The sequence below is a fragment of the Terrapene carolina genome, unplaced genomic scaffold (assembly GCF_002925995.2).
Source record: "Terrapene carolina triunguis isolate 2854851 unplaced genomic scaffold, T_m_triunguis-2.0 Scaffold33723, whole genome shotgun sequence".
Taxonomy (NCBI): domain Eukaryota; kingdom Metazoa; phylum Chordata; order Testudines; family Emydidae; genus Terrapene; species Terrapene triunguis.
This window is the reverse complement of record NW_020698074.1, coordinates 1,725,565-1,745,526: the sequence shown is the minus strand read 5'-3', so window position 1 is coordinate 1,745,526 and position 19,962 is coordinate 1,725,565. Positions and strand designations below refer to the sequence as shown.

The 19,962-nt window shown below is 39.5% G+C and overlaps 1 protein-coding gene across 4 annotated transcripts in view; it reads right to left on the bottom strand.

Annotated features, from left to right (window-relative positions):
• Nucleotides 1–19,962, bottom strand: part of LOC113409509 (cAMP-regulated phosphoprotein 21-like) — a 146,868-nt gene that overhangs the window by 74,511 nt on the left and 52,395 nt on the right. For all 4 annotated transcript variants that reach the window (XM_026663511.1, XM_026663512.1, XM_026663513.1 and 1 more), the window contains 3 exons: nt 16,166–16,395; nt 7,852–8,082; nt 1,858–2,027 (listed from right to left, as the gene is read on the bottom strand). In XM_026663511.1, coding sequence (XP_026519296.1) covers nt 1,858–2,027; nt 7,852–8,082; nt 16,166–16,395 — 631 coding nt within the window. The remainder of the gene's footprint in view (nt 1–1,857; nt 2,028–7,851; nt 8,083–16,165; nt 16,396–19,962) is intronic.

The window sequence follows — 19,962 nt, the reverse complement described above, 5'->3', positions numbered from 1 at the left end:
GCGATGCTAAAGCAAGATGCTACATATAACTCCCAGAGATCACGGGGGGAAAAACACTGCATATGCAGAGATATGCATTTTTCTGTTAGTGACTATAAAGCTGAAAAGTAAGAACAAAGTTCAAAATAACTTGATAATCTCGAGGAGATAAACGAAAGAAAGCATTTATACAGAACTATACGGCGGGTGTTTTACCTAGGAATAGCTTTAGCATTCCTCTCATTTTAGTCTCTCATTTACATGAATCCTACACAAGCTTGGTACTATTCTGCCTTTTCTGTTATAAATTAATGGGAAGAGCTGAATCTTGAAATTGAGGTTATAGATATTAGGCCATATTCTGTACTCAGTAAAACCAGATTAATTTAACTGGCTTCAGCGGAGTTACTCTGGATTTACACCTGGGTGATCTGGGACCAGAATGAGTCTCCTTAGATCTACAGATGGAGGAATTCTCCATGTGCAAATTTGGACTGCTCTCTGCTCATAAATAGGGCACTGCAATACTATGTATCTATCCCCTACCCTTGCCCTAAAGAGAGCTCCCCATGTAGTTCTGGGTTCATGCTAAGGGAGTAGGTTGACATTCAGCTGGGCCAGCCAGGGCCCCCTCCCTGGCCTGGTGTACTACACAATGATAAGTTCACAGAGCCTTAGGCTGCATTTACTGTTTTATGGACCCAACCTCTCACCTCTGTAAAAGCTGAGCCCTGAAAGTTCTCTGGCAACATGATTCCATTCACACAATACTGCGAGAAATCTGGGGGACATCCAGAGGCTAGAGCCATTGGGATCTAGACAGACGTTTGTGGATAGCTTTTCTGTGTAGAATTTAGGGGGGGAAATCTCTCAGACCCATTAACTGATGTGTGGGACTCTCCATGAAGAAACACTCAGTTTCTCTTGTTAAAAGTCTCCTTTTATTATGAGAGGGACTGATTTGGGACCTAGAGCTCAATTTGTGCCAATATATTATTTACACTGATTAAAGCTTCCAGCACTACTATTATTAGATTCCAATGTTGCCCTCAGTGAGAGAAGTTATACCAAATTAACTGGGTCCAGTATTGAGCCGTCAGGGCTTTTCTTTTGTCCCACATTTGGACCTCAGCAGATTGAGAAGTAGAGAATAAAAATGTGACAACTAAACACTCAGCCGTGCTATCTGCTTGTATGTATGTTCATGAACCTCCTATTAAAGTAAATGGGACATACCCCTCACTATATAGGGAAAGATGCTCAGGTGCTACATCAAAGAGGGTCATATAATATTTTAGATAATCAGAAGGAGGGTCCCTTAATGCTAAATTAGCTTTAGGGGACCAAATTTACCAATAGTATTATTATTACATCATTATAATTGAGAACATATAATGATCTCATAAAGAAAACTTGAAGAGAAACTAACAATTTGAAGGTAGAAACAGTTAGCAATATAATTGATTTCAGAATCTGTGAGTATTACAAGGTGTTCAGCAAAAGATCAACAGAGCTATGTACACATACCCCAGCCCTTTACAAAATTACATATTGCACCTGTCTATGAAAGAATAATTAGGTCTTTTAGTCACATTTCAATTCTTTCAAATGGCATCTAGAGACTTTCCACATACACACCACCTGGTTTAATAATCATTTTCCAAATGAAAATCTTTCTGCCTGTTCCATCCACCCAGAAAATATTTGATAGCTTTTCTTTTGATAGTTATTTCAAAAGAAAAAAAAAAAAAACACCACCCTGACATTTTGTCTAGTTGCTTTTTTGAGATTATAGTGCTGCTGTGCGGGGAAGGTAAACACACCTAATCATCCCAGCCTTGATGAAAGCTTGTTCTCCCCTTTCAACAGTTGCCGTACCTGTGTGACAAGGTGACTTGCCATTTGTTGCTGTGGTTGTTGCACTTGCTGCTGCTGTTGGGATGAAGGCTGCTGCTGAGACTGTCCCACAAGCTGGCTCCTAATTGGCTGCTGGCCACTGGGAGGGTTGTATATTGCAGGTGTACCATCAGGATTTACAAACGGTTGGCCTGAAACAAAATACACTTAATTTGCTGAATACTTTTAAGAACATAACATCCACTAAAAGAAACTAGACAGGCCCATATTTAGAGGCAGCTCTCTCTTTGTACTAATTGATCTTCAACAGTAAAGTGCTCATGGCTCACAATGCCTCCAGTTAAGGCGGCAGCTATCTATTTTTGCTGCTGAGCCTGTAGCATCTGTTAGTTAATAGCACTTTAAGATGTAACTGATCATTTTTCTTCCACCAGAGAGATTTAATGCATCTCTGTACATTGGATCCCTGAGTGGTACTTCTGACAACATGTTTGTGCCTCAGTCAATACCCATAGCCTTTTGCATGCAGCAAGAGAATGACAAGCCCAGTGGAAAGATTATGGAGGGCTCCTACTGATCTGATCACAAACACATTTCAGGTTTGTTCTCTCTAACTTCTCAGGCCACTACTGAAGATCCTTAAATGCAGAGGCATAGACAGGTATTAAGGGGAAGATCAAAAATATTCCATCATCAGTTTACACCAGAGTAAAGCACAAAATGGGACTAGGCTGATAAATTATAGAGTTGCAGTGCCCACACAATTACATGAGTGATTAAAAGTAGAGGTGTGTATGCACTCTACTGTACAGCTTTGCACAACATAAATGAAGCTTACATTTTTAACTCCTTCACGTATGCCAGAATGCGCTTTTGTTACAGCAGCCTTTTTTGTCCAGTGCATAAATGAGTGGAAGGTTACAATGGCTGTGCCAAAGATGTCCAGATGCTATGGTTAGAAGCTGAAAGAATGTCCTTCAAGGATGTACTTTAAGTTAATTCAGCAATGATGCCATTAATGCTGAAATTGCATCCTGGAACAAATATTGGGGATAGAAGATATTCATGCCCATTTCATCCCTATATAAATGGAATGCAAACCATAAGACTATGCTTAATGCATTGTAGTTCAAATAAGGGGGAAAAAACCTGCTAATTGAATGTAGAAACAACGCGCTATACTTTTGAGGGCAATGTCCTAAGAGACTAGAGGAGACCATTCTGGAAATTCACAAGCAGAAGCCCTAGAAGTGTCTTTGAATGTATGGGGCAAATTCTTCCCTCCGTCATATTGAAGGTAGAACTTCATACACAGTATTCATTTTGTTTCCATTTCCTGAATCAGTTGGAAGTTTTCTATTTCCACAAAGTCTTTTTGCCTTTAATATGCCAGGGGAGTGGGGGAGAAGCAAGTGGGAAACCACCTTGTAAATAGCAATGGCAATAAATCAGTCTTTTTCCAATTCGCACAAAACTGTTGAACAGCCAAAAAGAACTAGATTCTTTTGTGTGAAATATTTTAATGCAACTTCAGTCCTTTCTCTTTTCCTATTTAAAACTTCAGGATTAAGTGAAACACTTACAGTAGGTCAATGACTCTATAGAACAATTGTGAGATTTCAGATGGAGAGGGAAATGCAGGTGAACTGCATGGCTTAGAGAGCTGATAGTGAAATAAAAAGAGTTTCTCACCTCAATATCACAAGACTGCCACGATTCGTGACTGAAGTAAGGCTGTCTTGCATTAGGTACTTTTCTCTCACTCCCCAGCAGTCTCTCGTTATCACCCACCAGCTCCCAATTCCTCCCACCACCTGCTCAAGCTGTTCAACACCCATCTGTTTTTTTCACTTCTGACACACAGGGCCAGATTTAGGGGCTAAGCACTCTTCAGAGGAGTGTAGCCTGATCCACTTAAAATGTGAATGCTCCAGGCTGCATGCTCACCATGTGTTCACTCAGAATGGAGGGGGACACAGATTAAACTGCTTGAAAGAGATGAGGGGCCCAGCTCTATGGGGGACAACGATGACATGGAGAGCAGCAAAAGCATGCACTCGGTCCCAACCGTGCAGTCTGATACCCACAAAAGAACTTCAGCAGGGTCTGTGGAAGGCAGAGATGATGCCACAGAGGGGCACTTCATGCCTACTCACCCCAAGTTTGGGTCTACCTCAATCGGAGGGCATGCTCTGATTCAAAGTGCTTAAAAGGAGATGGAAGGGACAGGAAGGATTGATTAAGGATGATCTTCTTTTGAAACAAAAGGGAAACAGCTATGAGAATGCCAGGAACTGATGAGGCAGAAAATAAAGCATGCACTGGAACAGTAAAGGAGGTAAATTGAAATAGTATCTGCACAGAAGGGACTTGCCAAGTTAAATTCAGAAATGGCCACCAGGGATAGATAGAGAAGTTCATGAAGGGTAATACCACAGTGGAGAAGTCTAGAGGGAAAGGGGTTCCAAAAAGGAGCAACTGGACAGCTAGGAGTGAAACTATGGGCAATGCTAGGTTCTCAAGAACAATATCAAAGAAGACTGTTTCAAATACAAGACTTCACTCAAGAAAGATGACTGGACAGAAAGAGGTAAACTTAAAGATGAGACTGGAGCATTAGCTAATGGAGCGCAAAATTTTGAAACAGGAAATGAAAAGGGGGGTCTAGTGTTAGGGAAGACACTTGCGAACATTGAGTAATTAATTATTTCTCTGACATAGGGAGCAAGGGATGACGAAGAAGCCAAAGTGATAAGGAATAAGAATGAAACACAAAATATTTTTAATTGTTGAAGGGATGATGTCAAAGAGGGTGTCAGGAGAGACCAGAAAGAAGATGAAAGTGGACTGATGGAATGGGTGGATTGAAGTGTAGGGAAAGCAGAGATGATATTGCTGCACATGAAAAACTTTCACAGAATAAAAATAAAAATCAGCAAACTTCTTGCAGGTGGAGTGAAGAATAAAGAGCTGGAGGAAAGAGGGAATATTTAAAAGAAAGAATGAAAGTTGCCAACATCAGAGAGGGTGTTGAGAGGCATCTGGTAAGATTTACAGATCTCATGGAGACAAATCAGCCTAGAGACACCATGGTGTCTCCCTGATTATTGTGACTCTGGGTGCTATAAGAGGATCATGTAGTCTGAGTGACCATGTAGTGTGATAGGAAGGACAAATGTTTAAAGGCCAAGCAGTGAGAATCAAAAAAGAGGATAGAATTAGAGGTAACCAAACTAATAGAAGAAGAAAAAAAAGAAGACAGAGCTAAAAAGCGATGATGCATTGTGAAAGAAAATCTACTCATTATGAGAAACAAAGCTTCCTTTTTCATTTATCTTCTATCTGTTCATAATATTTGATCATCTCCTGCAGTATCAGTGCCTCCTTCTCATAGAAACTCTTTTCTATTTTATTTTAAGATGATGTAGAGATTTAGGTTCAAAATCATAATGACGAATTTATAGCATGTGTTTTTTAAAAAAAATTAGCAGGCATCGCAGCAGGGTTTATTTCCAACACAAGTGACAATGTGATGTATGCTATAAATCTGAGACTAGGACCTGATTGTTTAAATTGAATTGCTTCTTCTACTTTTTAAAAATTTTACTGTATTTAAAAATCAGCTACAGCAACAAACAGAGCAGTTTGTCTAGTGTTAAAGAAGTGCAGATATGTGCTAATACACAAATATAAATCACACAAATACTATTTGAACAATATTTTTAAAGATACAGACTATCCACCCCCTCATCCTCCTCCCCTCCCCCCCACACTGTATATGTCTACATGGCAGCTGGGAGCATGCTTCCCAGCATAAGTAGACAGACATGCACTAGCTCAAGCAAGCTAGCATGCTAAAAATAGAAGTGTAGCTGAGGGTAGCACAGGCAGCAGCTAGGGCATGTCACCCACATGTGTGCCCAGGAGATCTGGGTGGGTTTGTACTCGGGTGGCTAGCCAAGCTGCTGCTCATGCTACCACTGGCTACACTGCTGTTTTTAGTGTGCTAGCTCGAGCAGAGCTAGCATGCGTCTGTCTACTCATGCTGGGGGGCAGCATGCTCCCAACTGCAGTGTGGACATACCCACGGAACGCTCAGATATGCTTCTGAAGAGGATGAGGCATGCTAGGGAGAGAGGAGCAGACACTCTATTCATATGGTGTTACCTGGAGGTACTATGCCTGTGAGTGACATAATGCTCCCTGGATGCTGGGGGGCATATGCTAGGCAGTGAGACTTGCTATCCCTGTACAGCAGGTGTAATGAATGCTCTCCCAGAATAACTTTACTGGCATGCAAGTGTGGTGCAGCTTTGGACCCATCCTTGCCATGCCCAGAAACATGTACACACCCTCTCAGTCATTGCTATTCCTAGAAGCAGCACTGGCTGCTCTCACTTGCTCTCCCCAGTCCAGGTGTGCTGAAGTATGTACGATAGGGCTTCTTGAAAGTGACCTGCAGAGTACATACAAATGGCTTCTTTCCTATTGCTCAAGAGATTCCAGCACAGTGGACGGAACTGTTTACTAGAAAAGTGTGAGTGAATGACTGGTTTGTTTTCTTTTTTCCCTCCATTTATTGCAAGGAACACTTATTTAAAATCCTCTGACTCCCATCTCCAATACCAGACTCTCAGATCAAGACTGTAACACCTTAGCTTGAAAAAAAACAACACATGTATATTCAATAATAAGTTGTTAAATTAATCCCACTATATAAATATGAACTTAAAATATTCTTCTGCATTTACAAATGCTGAAGTAACTAGATGAGCCTCAAATGCAATTATCTTCTAAAGTGATTATGGGAAGCTTGGTTGAATATGGTTTTTCAAGCTGATGTTTTTATTAAACTCCTCATCTCTCAGTTTCTCATTATATTGACTATAAAGGTATTTCCAATGCTGATAAATAAGGTTTGTGTCTTGGCACAGAACTATTTTTATTTAGCATAAAGGGGAAGATAATAAACATTAAATCGTGGCCCTCACTACAAATAACATTCCTGAACTAAAAGCTCCATAATGCCAAGACCTTTGAAAACAGGCTTCAGCTCCCAGCTCTGGGTATAGTGGGAAATAGTTATGCATTGCTTGTTTTTTATTACCTCCTCAAACCAATATAACTCAGCTAAAGGAGACAGAATGTATGCAGACCCAGAGCCAGATAATATTTCAATCATTATCACTGAAATGGACCCAAATCACTGAACGACACTGCAGTCCCCATCTACCAAGCCTTCTTTATAATGTTTGCAAAATACTGTGGGGAAATGAAAGCAAGAAGTTGAACTAAGGATGAGACCAACAACTCAAATCTGAACTCGAATGTTTTTGAGGTTAACAAATGTTTAGATGAACTTGTATGCCCATTACTTCATATTTCCTTTTGTGCCTCTGCACAGCTTAGTTGCAGTTAGAAGCAGAAGTGGAGATGCCACAATATGAAAGTGCATGTTTGCACACAACTTCCAGTTTAATTATACAGACCCAAGCTGACCAAATAGCTTGGGTAAGAATACAAACTCCTGGGTGCTAATCCAAACTGAGCCTCCAAAACGTTTGTGCTTCTCCTGTCATCAAGCTTAACCTCCAAGGTTTGCATATTGTAGGTCGGTCCTCTCCAAAGTGCTGATATTCTGAGTTCCTGATCCTGGGAGATGCTGAGTGCCCTCCACTGAAGCCCAATGGGAAGCCAATGGGAACTGAGAGTGTTCAACACCCTGCAAGATTGGGGCCTTATTTTATAGCGGAATCCAATGCAATAACATTAAAATGGTGCGCTTGGCTCCTATCAGCTATGCTGCAGCGTCTTTGCAAAGCCATCACATATTTTCTCACCGCTGTAAAAACATCCAAACAAATCTGATTTCCAAACCAAAGTAGATATTTCCCCACTAATAAAGCAGTGCTAGCAGCTGCTGCGTTTTCAGCTACTGGTAACATTCTATTTTTATACATGATGCTGTTGGCAATGGCTAAAAAGCAATGCAAGATGGAAGAATGTCAGACTGACCTGTGTGTGGATTGAGGAGGATACTGCCAGGTGGTATCCCTGCAGCTTCAAGTGGAAGTATGATATAGCTGGTGTTGCTTGGTGCTACCTGGCCATTCATCCCATTCTCTGTATAGGAAACATTGCCTGAAGGGCTGGCTGTCACTCCAGGGACAATGGATGCACTTTGGAGAGGCTGATGTGTTCGTGACAGTGATCCTGAGGAGCCAGCGCTGCTGGAAGACTCTGAACCTGAAAGAGATACAGAATCTCAGTTATGAAGGAAGCCAGGCCCTCCATTCAAGCTGTTACTTACATTGAATAAAACTTTTTAAAGATGGAAAGCATTTAGTACATAATCAGCCCTTTAACCCCTCAGACCATGATGGTTCCTTATGATAATACACTCTCCAGCAAGCTCAGTTTTAAGCAGGACTATTGTGATTCAACCCAACCTACAAAAAACCATTCCCTTCCCGCCCCCCCGAAAAGTCTCCCCTTCCATAAAAAAATATAATGAACCAGAACGCTATGCAATTTGCCTCACAGTCATGTTTAATCATTCATAAAAGGCACACACACTCTGCCCAAAAGGACAAAGTTTACAATTCCATAAGCAAAAACACAAGAACATAGCAATTGAATCCCCAGCCTACTAACTAGTTAGGTGTACCATTCTTCCATATTCACTGCAAGATACAGTTATAATTTTAGCAATTTATTTGCTTTTTCAGTACCTAAGCCTATTAAAAAGCTTCAAGCCAATACAAATATGGTAAAATACAGTCCAGTGATGCTCAGATGGCGACAGTGCAGATGTTTTAAAAATTTACGTTATGAATTCAACTGTCCAGTCTTTTATGATTTTACTTAGACAATTTTCCAACATTTTGATACAACAAACATACACAACCTCCTTCACAAACAAATTTGGAGCTGCAAGTTTAACTCTAAAAGGGAAGGAAGGAAAGGACTCAGGATTATGTTACATCAGTGTTTTCCTCCTATATAGCTTTTACATTTGGGATCAATCATGTGGGCTTAGTAATAGGTTCCATAGCTTCCCTGAATCATTTTTCAGTTTTGTTTTTGTCTGGATCCATTTCTTTTTTGGTAATTAGACGAGGCCAGATTTTCACTGAAATTGCAGCAGAGGTAGCAACAGCGTGTAATCTGTCAAATCTTCCTGCAGTAGCTTTTGTAAATATAGGGCATCTCTGTGGAGTCCCCTGTTGTGTAAAATCTGAGTTACGTTTTCATCAAGGTCATCTTCATGCTCACAGCAAGTTTCCACATGCGTAACTGAATGCAAACAAAGAAACAATCTTTCTGAAGATTCCAGTGACTACCATTGGACTGCAGGGGCATAAAACCCCCTCTTTTCAAATCAGTCAATCAATCAACCAACCAACTAACCAAGAGGCTAATGAAGGTTGCAGAAGAATTTCCACTATGTATTCTGAGACTGTGCCAGCTATTCCTTTTTCTTTCCCAACAAAGGTCTATATAGTTTGTTGAGGAACTATACATCAGAAATTTAGGATGTTTACTCCTGAGAAGTTGTTTCATTTTATCATTTTGCTTGTACAAATGGCACACATCTCCTTGGATGGGAGAATTCTTGGATGGCACATACAGCAACTTGAAGACAATATTCTGCTCATTTATGTTTTTTCAGATGTAGCATCAATAGCATTAAGCAGGAATGTATTTTTCTCAGAATAGAATATGTAGCAATTATCAGATCTTTCCCCATATATAGCCACCTTGTGTTAATTTCAGTGTTGATTCTTTCTTCTAGTTCTTGCTTTACTTTTTTCCTCTTTTTTTTCCACTTGCAGTATCTCATAATGGATCTGTAATGTGAAAACTGTTGGGAGGCCTCTATCAAAAACAAAGTGAATCAAGAGATTTCTTTATTATTACTAATAAACATTTAAGTGATGCCCACAGGCCCCAAGCAGGATTCTTTAAATTGCTAGTTTTGTGCTACATTGAAGGCAATATCGTTCACGTAAAAGAAGATTGCAAGTTTTTTTATGAAGTTTGGGTCTTTGTCTTTCAGATGTTTTTATGGCATAATCAGAGATTGATCTTTACCATTTTGTGAGTGTAGAAGAAGAAGTAAGGAGTTCTCCTCTATTAAGCGGATATTGAAGAACTGCTGGAACAGGCTTCAAACAAGCACTTAAGTTATTGTGACTGCTATATTTAAATTGGCTCACTTGCAGCATCATCAGTGATCTGCTCGTCTACCTCAGTAGTTTCATTCAGTGGCACAACTGATCTTGAAGAAAGAAACAAAATGTCTGAACCTTTGGAAAAGAGCATTAATCCATTCCAATATTTTTACTTAACAACTCTTGAGTATATTTACATAATACTCAATAAGACTTATCTGTTTTCATTATTTCTTCATTACAATGACTTATTTCCTACCATTTCATTCAACTCTAGCCATCCTGGGTCAGTTAAATTCAAACACTGATGTTTGGTAATAAATAAAAACTATTTCCCTTTTGCTGTATTGGTCAGTAGCTTTCACATTTACTACAGTTAGAATGAGAAACAACCATCTAATACATTGAACATTCTGAAGATTGGAAAAATAAGACTAACTAGTCAACCTTAGATGGAATCATGTTATCAGATGACCTGACCACCTTCCAGAAGTTTTGAGATTCTAGCAAACCAGACCTTACTGATCCACAAGTTCACCCCTCTCTTCAGTAACTAATGGCTAATGGATAGAATCAACAGCCATGTACCTCTTGCCAATCATCAATGACTCCACCTTTATGCAATTCCCCTTTATGCTTTTTGATAGTTCTAAAACATTAAGATTTCATAATAGGCATAACAAGAACCTAGATGTTCCCATCACTTCCTTATTAACCTACATTTGGATGAATTATGTTCTTATAAGTACCTCACAATGATATTGAAGTTCAAAAAGTGATGGTGATGGGGAAGAAACAGGGGGAAAAAACTAGTATTTTTTGGGGTGGGGTGGGGGGGGAGAGTCTAGAGAGAAAACCTGGCAGCTTTCTCCACAAACCCGGTTTTAAATGACCCACACAAAACAAGGTTCCTCTCACTTTCCTTGAGAAACTATTTCACAGTCCATTTGATCTTACCATTTGAACTCCTCACCCACCTACCCCCGCCAATGTTCAACTTAAATTTTCCTTTGCTTGGTTTCATCTCTGTGTTCCTAATTTCACCTCTTGGACAAGCCTTATTAATTCTTCTACCTCCTTGTTGTTTACATACTTCAAAAGTATCTCTATAAACAGTGAAAAATACTCCCTTCCTTACCAGCTGGCCCATATAATTATCCACTCATTACTTGCCCTAAGGGGCCAATTTCTCAGCAGTGACACATTGTTCATCATTTTTGTAAGTACCATCCTCTTAGATGCAGTTTCACAGCACCAGAAAAATTTATTTGCTAGTTTTAAAAATTTGTTCCACCTAACCATCGTTCATTTTTATATCACTTTGGTATTTAAGTGCTGCTGTAAAAGTGATACCTGTCTGCAGCTTGCATTTCTGGAAAGAGGAATGATGCTTCAGCATGGTAGGCTTGCAGGTGCCCACACATATACACTCCCAAGTTTATTAGGGGAAACGTTTACCACATCACCTTGACTCGAGCAAATCATAAAGGAGCAGAAATCTGGTTCCAAAACCAGGCCGCTAAATCATAATTTACAGGATTCTTTATCAAAATGGTTAATGTTTTTAAATGCCTGCAGCATAGATTGTATTTGCCCTGCAGGACCTGTAAAGAGCACTCAACAACCTGGATTCGATTTTTGATCCCAGTTATAACAGTAGAAGTCTGGAGTAGCTCCAGTGAAGTTAATTGGCGCTGCAAATTTACTCAAATATAACTGTGATTGGAATGCAGCCAACTGTTTGTAAATGGGGGAGTGTTTATCCTGTACTAGTGTAAAATGGAAACTTTGCACCATAAAGAAGGACGCTAAAGATATATTTGGTTTACGTCTTCCTATTAATAGCCATTTCTTACTTAATTAATATGCTACATATATATAGATATAGATAGAATGCATGTACGGTTTTCTTTAATTATATGACAAATAAAAATTATTGTAAACAGTAAAGGAAAAGTATCAGAGGAGTAGCCGTGTCTGACGAAGTGGGTATTCACCCACGAAAGCTTATGCTCCAATACATCTGTTAGTCTTAAAGGTGCCACAGGAATCTCTGTTGCTTTTTAGTAAAGGAAAAGGTTGTCATCATACTAAGAGCCACATTTTGCCATCATGAGTGTGGATGGGAGCTGAATATCTATGATAGACAGATCCACATGCAAGGACATCTATTTCACCACAAATATGCATGCTTAGACAATCCTGAAAAGAAGACATTTATATTACAGAAGTCTAAACCAACTGAAGAGGTGGATGATGTCATAAATTGCAGGAATGCAGCATGAGTAATCTGTTGAATTATTAACTCCTCCTCCTGCCCCCACAGTATTGATTGATAGCTCTAATAATTTATCTCTCAATATACATTATGCTTCATAATATATAAGCAATAGGTAACATGGTATTTGGAACATACAAACTGCGCTTTTAAATTAAAATGGATTTTTTTAGCAAGTGTCACAGGAACAGTATGCAATAAACAGTAAAAAGGAAAGCCAGCCATGAAGTGGATTTAGAGCACCTTGTTTCATTCTGAGAGCAAAGCACCACCATTTCTCTGCTGCCTTTTTTTTTTTTTTTTTTTTTGCAATGGAGCACAGAGAAGGACATGTTCTATGTCCTATATAAGGTGGGACTAGATGTCTGAAGCAATACAGAAGAGACAGAGTAAAAGAAAGGCCAGAAGGGACCATCAGATCTTCTAGCTTGGCCTCCTATATATCACTAAATACCACTCAGCCAACCCCACCCCAAGCCAATAATTAGAAATTAGACCAATCACAACACTAAACGATTGTGTTGGCTGGTATTGTACTAATGCATATTTTCTCAAATTATCTCTGAGCATACACTGGATTTAATTAAAATCTTGATATTTTTCCAATTGAAGTTATTTGGTTGATAACATTGCTATGGCATCAAGATGACTGTCATGTGTTTGCAGTCTTGCTTAATGGTCACCAGTCCTTTGATCTTTTATCTTCTTTTAGTTGATGATGAACTGTGTGACCTATCATTGAATGCAAGCTGGCTTCTTGTATATTGTACATAAATGAAAATGTGCTAACTGCATTATTTGTCTGCGATCGCAATAGAAACACATAATAAAGCCTTGAATGTTTGCTGAACAACAGGATTTAGTTGTTACTCTTGGGGGAATTCTGTGCCACTGCGCAATGCAGAATTTCACAGAATTTCCTGTTTCCCCTGCAGAATTTCTGACCACCACTAGGGGCTGCTGGACTCTGCAGAGCCCATTTCGCAGTGAGCAGAGTACTCAGTCCTCATTCTCCTGGGGACTGGAGAGGGCCTGGGAGACCCAGCTCTGGCAAAGGGTGAGGAAGGGCAGGGACGCACCACACCATGTCCCCCGACGGGACAGTAAAGAAGTTGGGGGAAGTAAAGGCTCTGGTGGTGCTGGTGTCTGGGCCGGGGGCTGTACTGTGACTGGGCTCTGTGGGGAAAGGGGCTAGTGTCTGGGCTCTAGGGCCCCTCCAGCACCCCACAACTGGAACTGGGTTGTTGTAGGGGTTTCTTTAGCTCTCTACTCCAGGGAGAATCTTTTTTGCTGTTGTCTGTATTGTTGACATATTTGTTGACAGGTATTATTAAATAAATTACCAACACTGAAACTGGAGTGATTATATGTGTTATTTTGACAAATAAAATATGCAGAATTTTGCAGAATTTTAAAATATTGTGAGCAGAATTTTTTTTTTTTTTTTTTGGTGCAGAATTCCCCCAGGAGTAAGCTGTACTGCAACATTAGTAGTATTCCGTAAAATTAGATTACACAATACTGAAAATGCCATGGCGAATATCACTACGTCAAGTGGTAAAAATAAAGTTTTAACCAGCTAGTCAATAGGCCAATAGTGTATGGAGGCTCTGACAGTTGCATGAATCCACATAGTGTTGTCTGGGGGTAAAACAGCAATATACTAAGGTGAATTTTTTGGAATGGTCATTCTCAGCTGCCATATTGCCATAAAATAACACTTCAATGATAACATCTGAATCTTTTTTTCCCCATAGCCTTATTTCCCCTGACTGACGGCTTCACTTTATATCGTGGTTTTGAAAGTGAGAGTTTATTTTGACATCCAGTATTGCTCTTTTTTCCTCCTTTTTTATGTCATTTCTTTTTCCTTTCCTATGGCTTGACAAGCTTTCAAATTGAAACACTTAGATAATTTTTTTTAAAAACCCAAAACCTCCAAAGCACTTACAATACCTAATCACTCTGCAAAGAACATGGTATTTTAATACTACTGAAGTGTTTTAAATGTGTTAGAAGAGCTGTCATTTGAAAGTGGGGGTTTAGTGAATATATAGTGCAGATATATTTAAAATTATTAGAGCTCTTCAGGGATTTTGCTTTTGTAAGTGCATCGTTTGAGATGATTGATTTCACCACTATAAAGGCTATTTAAACTATTAAATCTTTTGCAGTTAGCATGGGTCCAAATCCACCAAAGTGGATTTCCCTGACTCTGTTCAAGTGCTTTGTGTCTCTGCAGTGTACTGCTGCAGAGAAATGCAGAACTGTACTACAGATTACACTGAGCTGCTGTGCCTCTCCATTAACTTATGCATATTGGGCTCAATTCTAAAAAGATGCAAAAATCTACTGAAGTCCTTGGATCTATGACAATTCACACCAGCTGAGGATCAGGCTCACAATATATTGTGTGCAGCACTGTACAATGCATTTATCATTCATACAGGTGAGTATTTTCAAAGTCATTTAAGCACTACTTAGGCCATGTAGCTCCCACAGATGCTAACTACATATGTATGACTATATAGGGTCAGATACTATCTAGATATGTATGACTCTATGCATAGATACTACTGAGGTATGTATGACTATATTGGACCAGATTCGGAGGTCTTTATACAGGTTATATTCAAGTGGGATTTTACCTAGCAATAAGGACAGAGAAAAACTGAACAAGGATCTCAGGATCTGGCCCATAGAAAGCACAACCTTCACCTGCCACAGTTTTAAAAGACACCTGAAACCAGGGGCTTATAAAAATGTATTTCAGGTTCCCAGCCAGCTTTGTGACCAGCAAGTTTTAAAGGGGCTGCATTCAAACTAGTGTTGCTCCTTTAAAACTGGCAGATATGGAGACATGGCCAAAACTCTTCACTGCACTTTGATCATGGACATGTTAAATGCAGACTCCTTCCACCAGTCAGCTGGGCTTCCTGGTAGATCTCCACTGTGCTCCTGGACACAGCACCTGAAGTGCAGCAAAGAATATAGTACAACCTCAGGGGAGAGAAGTGATATTTGGCTAACCGAGGTTTGATGAATTGGGGTTAATTAACTAAGGTCTGTAAAACACTTTGAAGCTGAAAAGCGCTATGTATTGATTGTCACTGGGGTTGTACTGTTTTTATCAAATGACCCAAACTGAGGAAGGAATCTGATGGGCTGATTATTTATATTACACATTTATACATAAATATAAAACATATAAAAGAGCTAAATGGCACGGTTTGGAGTTACGTAGACAATGCACCGTGACTCACCCTTAAGTTAATATAACTGTGAAAGGTAAACACAAAAGCAGGAGAAAATTTTTCTCAAATTGTCATTTCATTGGAGCTACAATATAAAATGAAAAGCCTTCAGAATCCAAAATTCGTATTAGCTTCCATTACATCATGTGATCCAACATGAACGAGGCAGACTGGCTGCAGAGGCTCCACTCTGAGAAGCAGATGGCCACTTCAGAGGTCTGCGTTTCAGAAAAAGGGCTTTGGATTTTTGAGTGTGGCCAAGTTTTACAACATTCAATTCTCTGTGCAATACAAAAAAGAAAAAAAAAAAAAAAAGTGTTTTTTTTTGCCAGAAAGGACTATCATCTTCTAATCCACAGCATCTGCATACAGTATGCAAGAATAAACACAAGTATTGTGCCATGAAGAAAAATGAATACACAAATCAGGATTTGTTATTCATGTTTAAAAATTAAACACTGTAGACCCAGCTACAATATACAGGCATGCACACATACGCAGTACTTGCAGTAAGTACATACTCCACTTGTAATTCTTAATACAGAATGGCTGCAGACAAACACAATCATCCTCATTTCTCATGGCAGACACAAGCATTATGAACCCAATACAGTAGTAGCTACCTGTTTTAGACAGTTTGCCGGTACTCCTGTTACTTGATGAGCTATCTCCTCTTGTCAGAACAGTTATTCCACCAAAACTTGCTGTCTTTGTTATGGCTGGCTTTAAATTGCGATTGGAGCTGTCTGAATCTGTGCTGCTCCATGGCCTCTGGTGGTCTGTCCATTTCATTTCGTTCTCTGTACTGCTTTGCCGGCTGCCAGATGCCTTCCCTGTACTATCTCTGTTACCCCTAGAGCACCATCAGAAAAACAAAGATGCATAAAAATGACAAACATATTGGCAAAATTCTGCTCTTGGTCACAATGGTGTAACATCGGAGTAAATCCACTGAAGTCAATGGGGTGATTCTGAATTTACGAATCTAACGGAAGATGGAACCTGGCCCAACATATTCAACATATAAACACTGCCATGCCATGTATATATATGCTTCTGGTGAAGTTATATATAACAACTTCACCAGAAGCATATACATCAGAAGAATTACACATGCATCTGGCAAATGTTTTACATAAAAAGTGCTAGCCTTCATTGACTCGGAATTACAGGGAAAAAATGGAGATCATATTTAGAGATTCAGCAGTTGAATAAATAATTACCTTCCCCTTACATTACCACATCGTGAACACACAACAAAAAATATATAATGTAAAATGAAAAACTGAAAAGCAAAATTACAAAAGCTGCAATAGAAACATTTAAACAATACAATCTTTTGGATTCAAACTCTGGGCAAAACTATCTTTTCAGTTCTGCAATATTCTGCTCTCTCTACATGTATAGAATTCCCATTAAAAGCAACAGGATTTCCATACTCCTGTATGGACTTTAGGAATCCATCATATTGCTCTGAGTACCTGTAGGGAAAAAAATTACAAACTGTAAACCCATTTTTTAAAAGCCCTGCCTGATGCTGTAAGATGCTGAATATCCTCAGCTCATAATTTCATTGGAACAAAGGGCATGTGTCATGTTGCAGGCAATACTTGGCATCTTACAGGATCGGGACTTTATTGTCTGAAAAATGACAGTTCTCAAGATAACCTCTCCTTAAAAACAAAACAACCTATGAGAGAAAACACAAATCTGTCCAAAACTGAGACAACTATATTGGACCATCACGGCTCCCATCACTTCTGTGACACTGGTGACAATACCTCCATTTTCCCTGTCACTCGGACAAGACCAGACATAAGCATGATGGTGTTTTCTCAGAGCCAAGACATAAGATGTGACTCTAAGATTGGAAAGGCTTCTGAAGTCAATGGGCAAGGATCCACTGGTGATGGGGTGCATATCAGCAATAACTACACTGCTTCACGGGATACCTCACAGATTATAGGTGACTTCAGGGATGATAATGGAGAAGAATGTTCAATTGATCTTCCTGGAGATTCTTTGCATCCCACAAAGGAAAGAAGACAAAAGATCCTGTAACTGAAACTGCTGGCTAGGTAAATGGTGTAAATCAGAAAGTTCTGGTTTTGTGTTACATTGGTCTACCTTCTATGGGGAGAGAAGGCTGTACAGGATGGCCTCCACCTCAGCAGAAGACGAACCTTTATATGCATAAATTCAATTCAGATTGTATTACTGAAATCTGGTGGGAAGATCTGCATGAGGAATGTTAAAATCACTGGCTATCACCTATTTAAGAAGGATCATGTGGGCAAAAAGGGCATGAGAATGGCACTCTGTCAAAATGGCATTATTTATTTCCAAGTTACTGACAACTCAGAAACAAATGATCTTGTATACTTACAGATCAACATTCTAACAGATAAAGAGCACTAGCTGGTGTCTGCTACACTCCATCAAATCACACTAGAGAACAGTGTGCACCTATCTATAATATGTACAAAAAAAAAAAGCTACACGATCATGTGGGACTTCAATTTGAGTGACATATGCTAGAGGCCTTAGACTGCCAGTACTAAAATATCCTTGGAATTTCGAAATTGTATAGATGACAATTTCCTAACTTAGAAAGTGTTGCATCCTAAATGGGGGCATTCTATATCAGACATCATCTTGACAGATAAAGAGGAACTGATCACAAAACTAAAAATTAGTGGTAGTTTAGGTACAAGTGATCATGACTTGATCACATTTATAACATGCAAATATAGAATATAGTCCAAACCCATAACATATTACACTTGGTGCTTTAAAACGGTTAATTTCATAAACCTGAAAACAATTATGAACCAGATCAGTTGGGAGACAGAATTTAAACAGAAAAATCTGACTGATAATTGGGAACTGTTCAGAAACGTTTTACTAGATGCACAAAAAGCCATAATTGAGAAAGAAGGCTTCGCTGGTTAAAAACCAATCTGCCATAGAGGGAGAGTGAAAGCAGCTAGAACATAACATATATAACACATAGAATACAGGGAACTTGATAGCAGTGAATATAAATCAAAAGCTAGGAATTGTAGAAAACTGACAAGGGAAGCAAAAGGACATAAACAGAACTGTATGGCCAGCAGAGTTAAGGACACTAAGAAGTAGTTTTATTAAGCATATTAGAAACAAAAGGAATCCCAACAATGATATTTGTCCATTACTAGATGGAATGGTAGAAGTGTCAATAATAATACAGAAAAGGTAGATATGTTCAATAAATATTCATGTTCTGTATTTGGGAAAAAGCAAGATGATGTGATCATATCACGTGATGATGATGCAATACTTTCCATTCCAACAGTAAATAAGGAAGATATTACACAGCAGCTACTAATGCTAGACATTTTAAACTTGCATCTGGATAACTTACATCCAAGAGTTTTGAAGACCTGGCTCAAGTGTTCTTTAGAGCATTAATGTTGATTTTCAATAAGTTTTGGAATATTGCACAAGTTTCCAAAGACTAGAAGAAAGCTAATGTTGTGCCAATATTTAAAAAGAGTAAATGGGATCACCTAGTTTATTATAGGCCTGTCAGTCTGACAGTGATCCCTGGAAAAATAATGAAACTGCTGATATGGGACATGATTAATAAAGAATTAAAGGAGGGTCATATAATTAATGCTAATCAACATTGTGTGGGCGGGGGGGGGGGGGGCGTTGCAGTACTGCCACCCTTACTTCTGTGCTGCTGCTGGCGGCCACCCTGCCTTCACAGCTGAGCAGCTGGAGAGAGGCGGCTGCTGGCCGGGAGCCCAGCTCTGAAGGCAGAGCCACCGCCAACAGCAGCACAGAAATAAGAATGGCATGGTATGGTATTGCCACCCTTACTTCTGCACTGGGCCCTCAGTCAGCAGCTGCCACTCTCTGAAGGGTGGCAATACCGCAACCCCCCTAAAATAACCTTTTGACTCCCCTGCAACTCCCATTTGGGCAGGATCCCCAATTTGAGAAATGCCAGTCTCCCCCATTAAATCTGTATAGTATAGGGTAAAAGCACACAAAAGATCAGATTTCACAGGGGAAGACCAGATTTCACGGTCCATGATGCGTTTTTCATGGTCGTGAATTTGGTAGGGCCTTCGTCATAATGGATAATCAGCTGTACATGATCTCTCGGTGCGACACTGTGGTCAAAAAGGCCAATGCCATTCTTGGACGTATAAACAGGGCAATATTGAGCAGAAGTAGGGAAGTTATATTACCTCTGGTATACACTGGTGCAAGTGCTACTGGAATACTCTGTCCAGTTTTGGTATCCACAATTCAAGATAAACTGAAGAGAGTTCAAAGAAGAGCCACAAGAATAATTAAAGGATTGAAAAACATGCTAGAAATAGACTCAAGGAGCTGAATCTGTTTAGCTTAACAAAGAGAAGATTAAGGA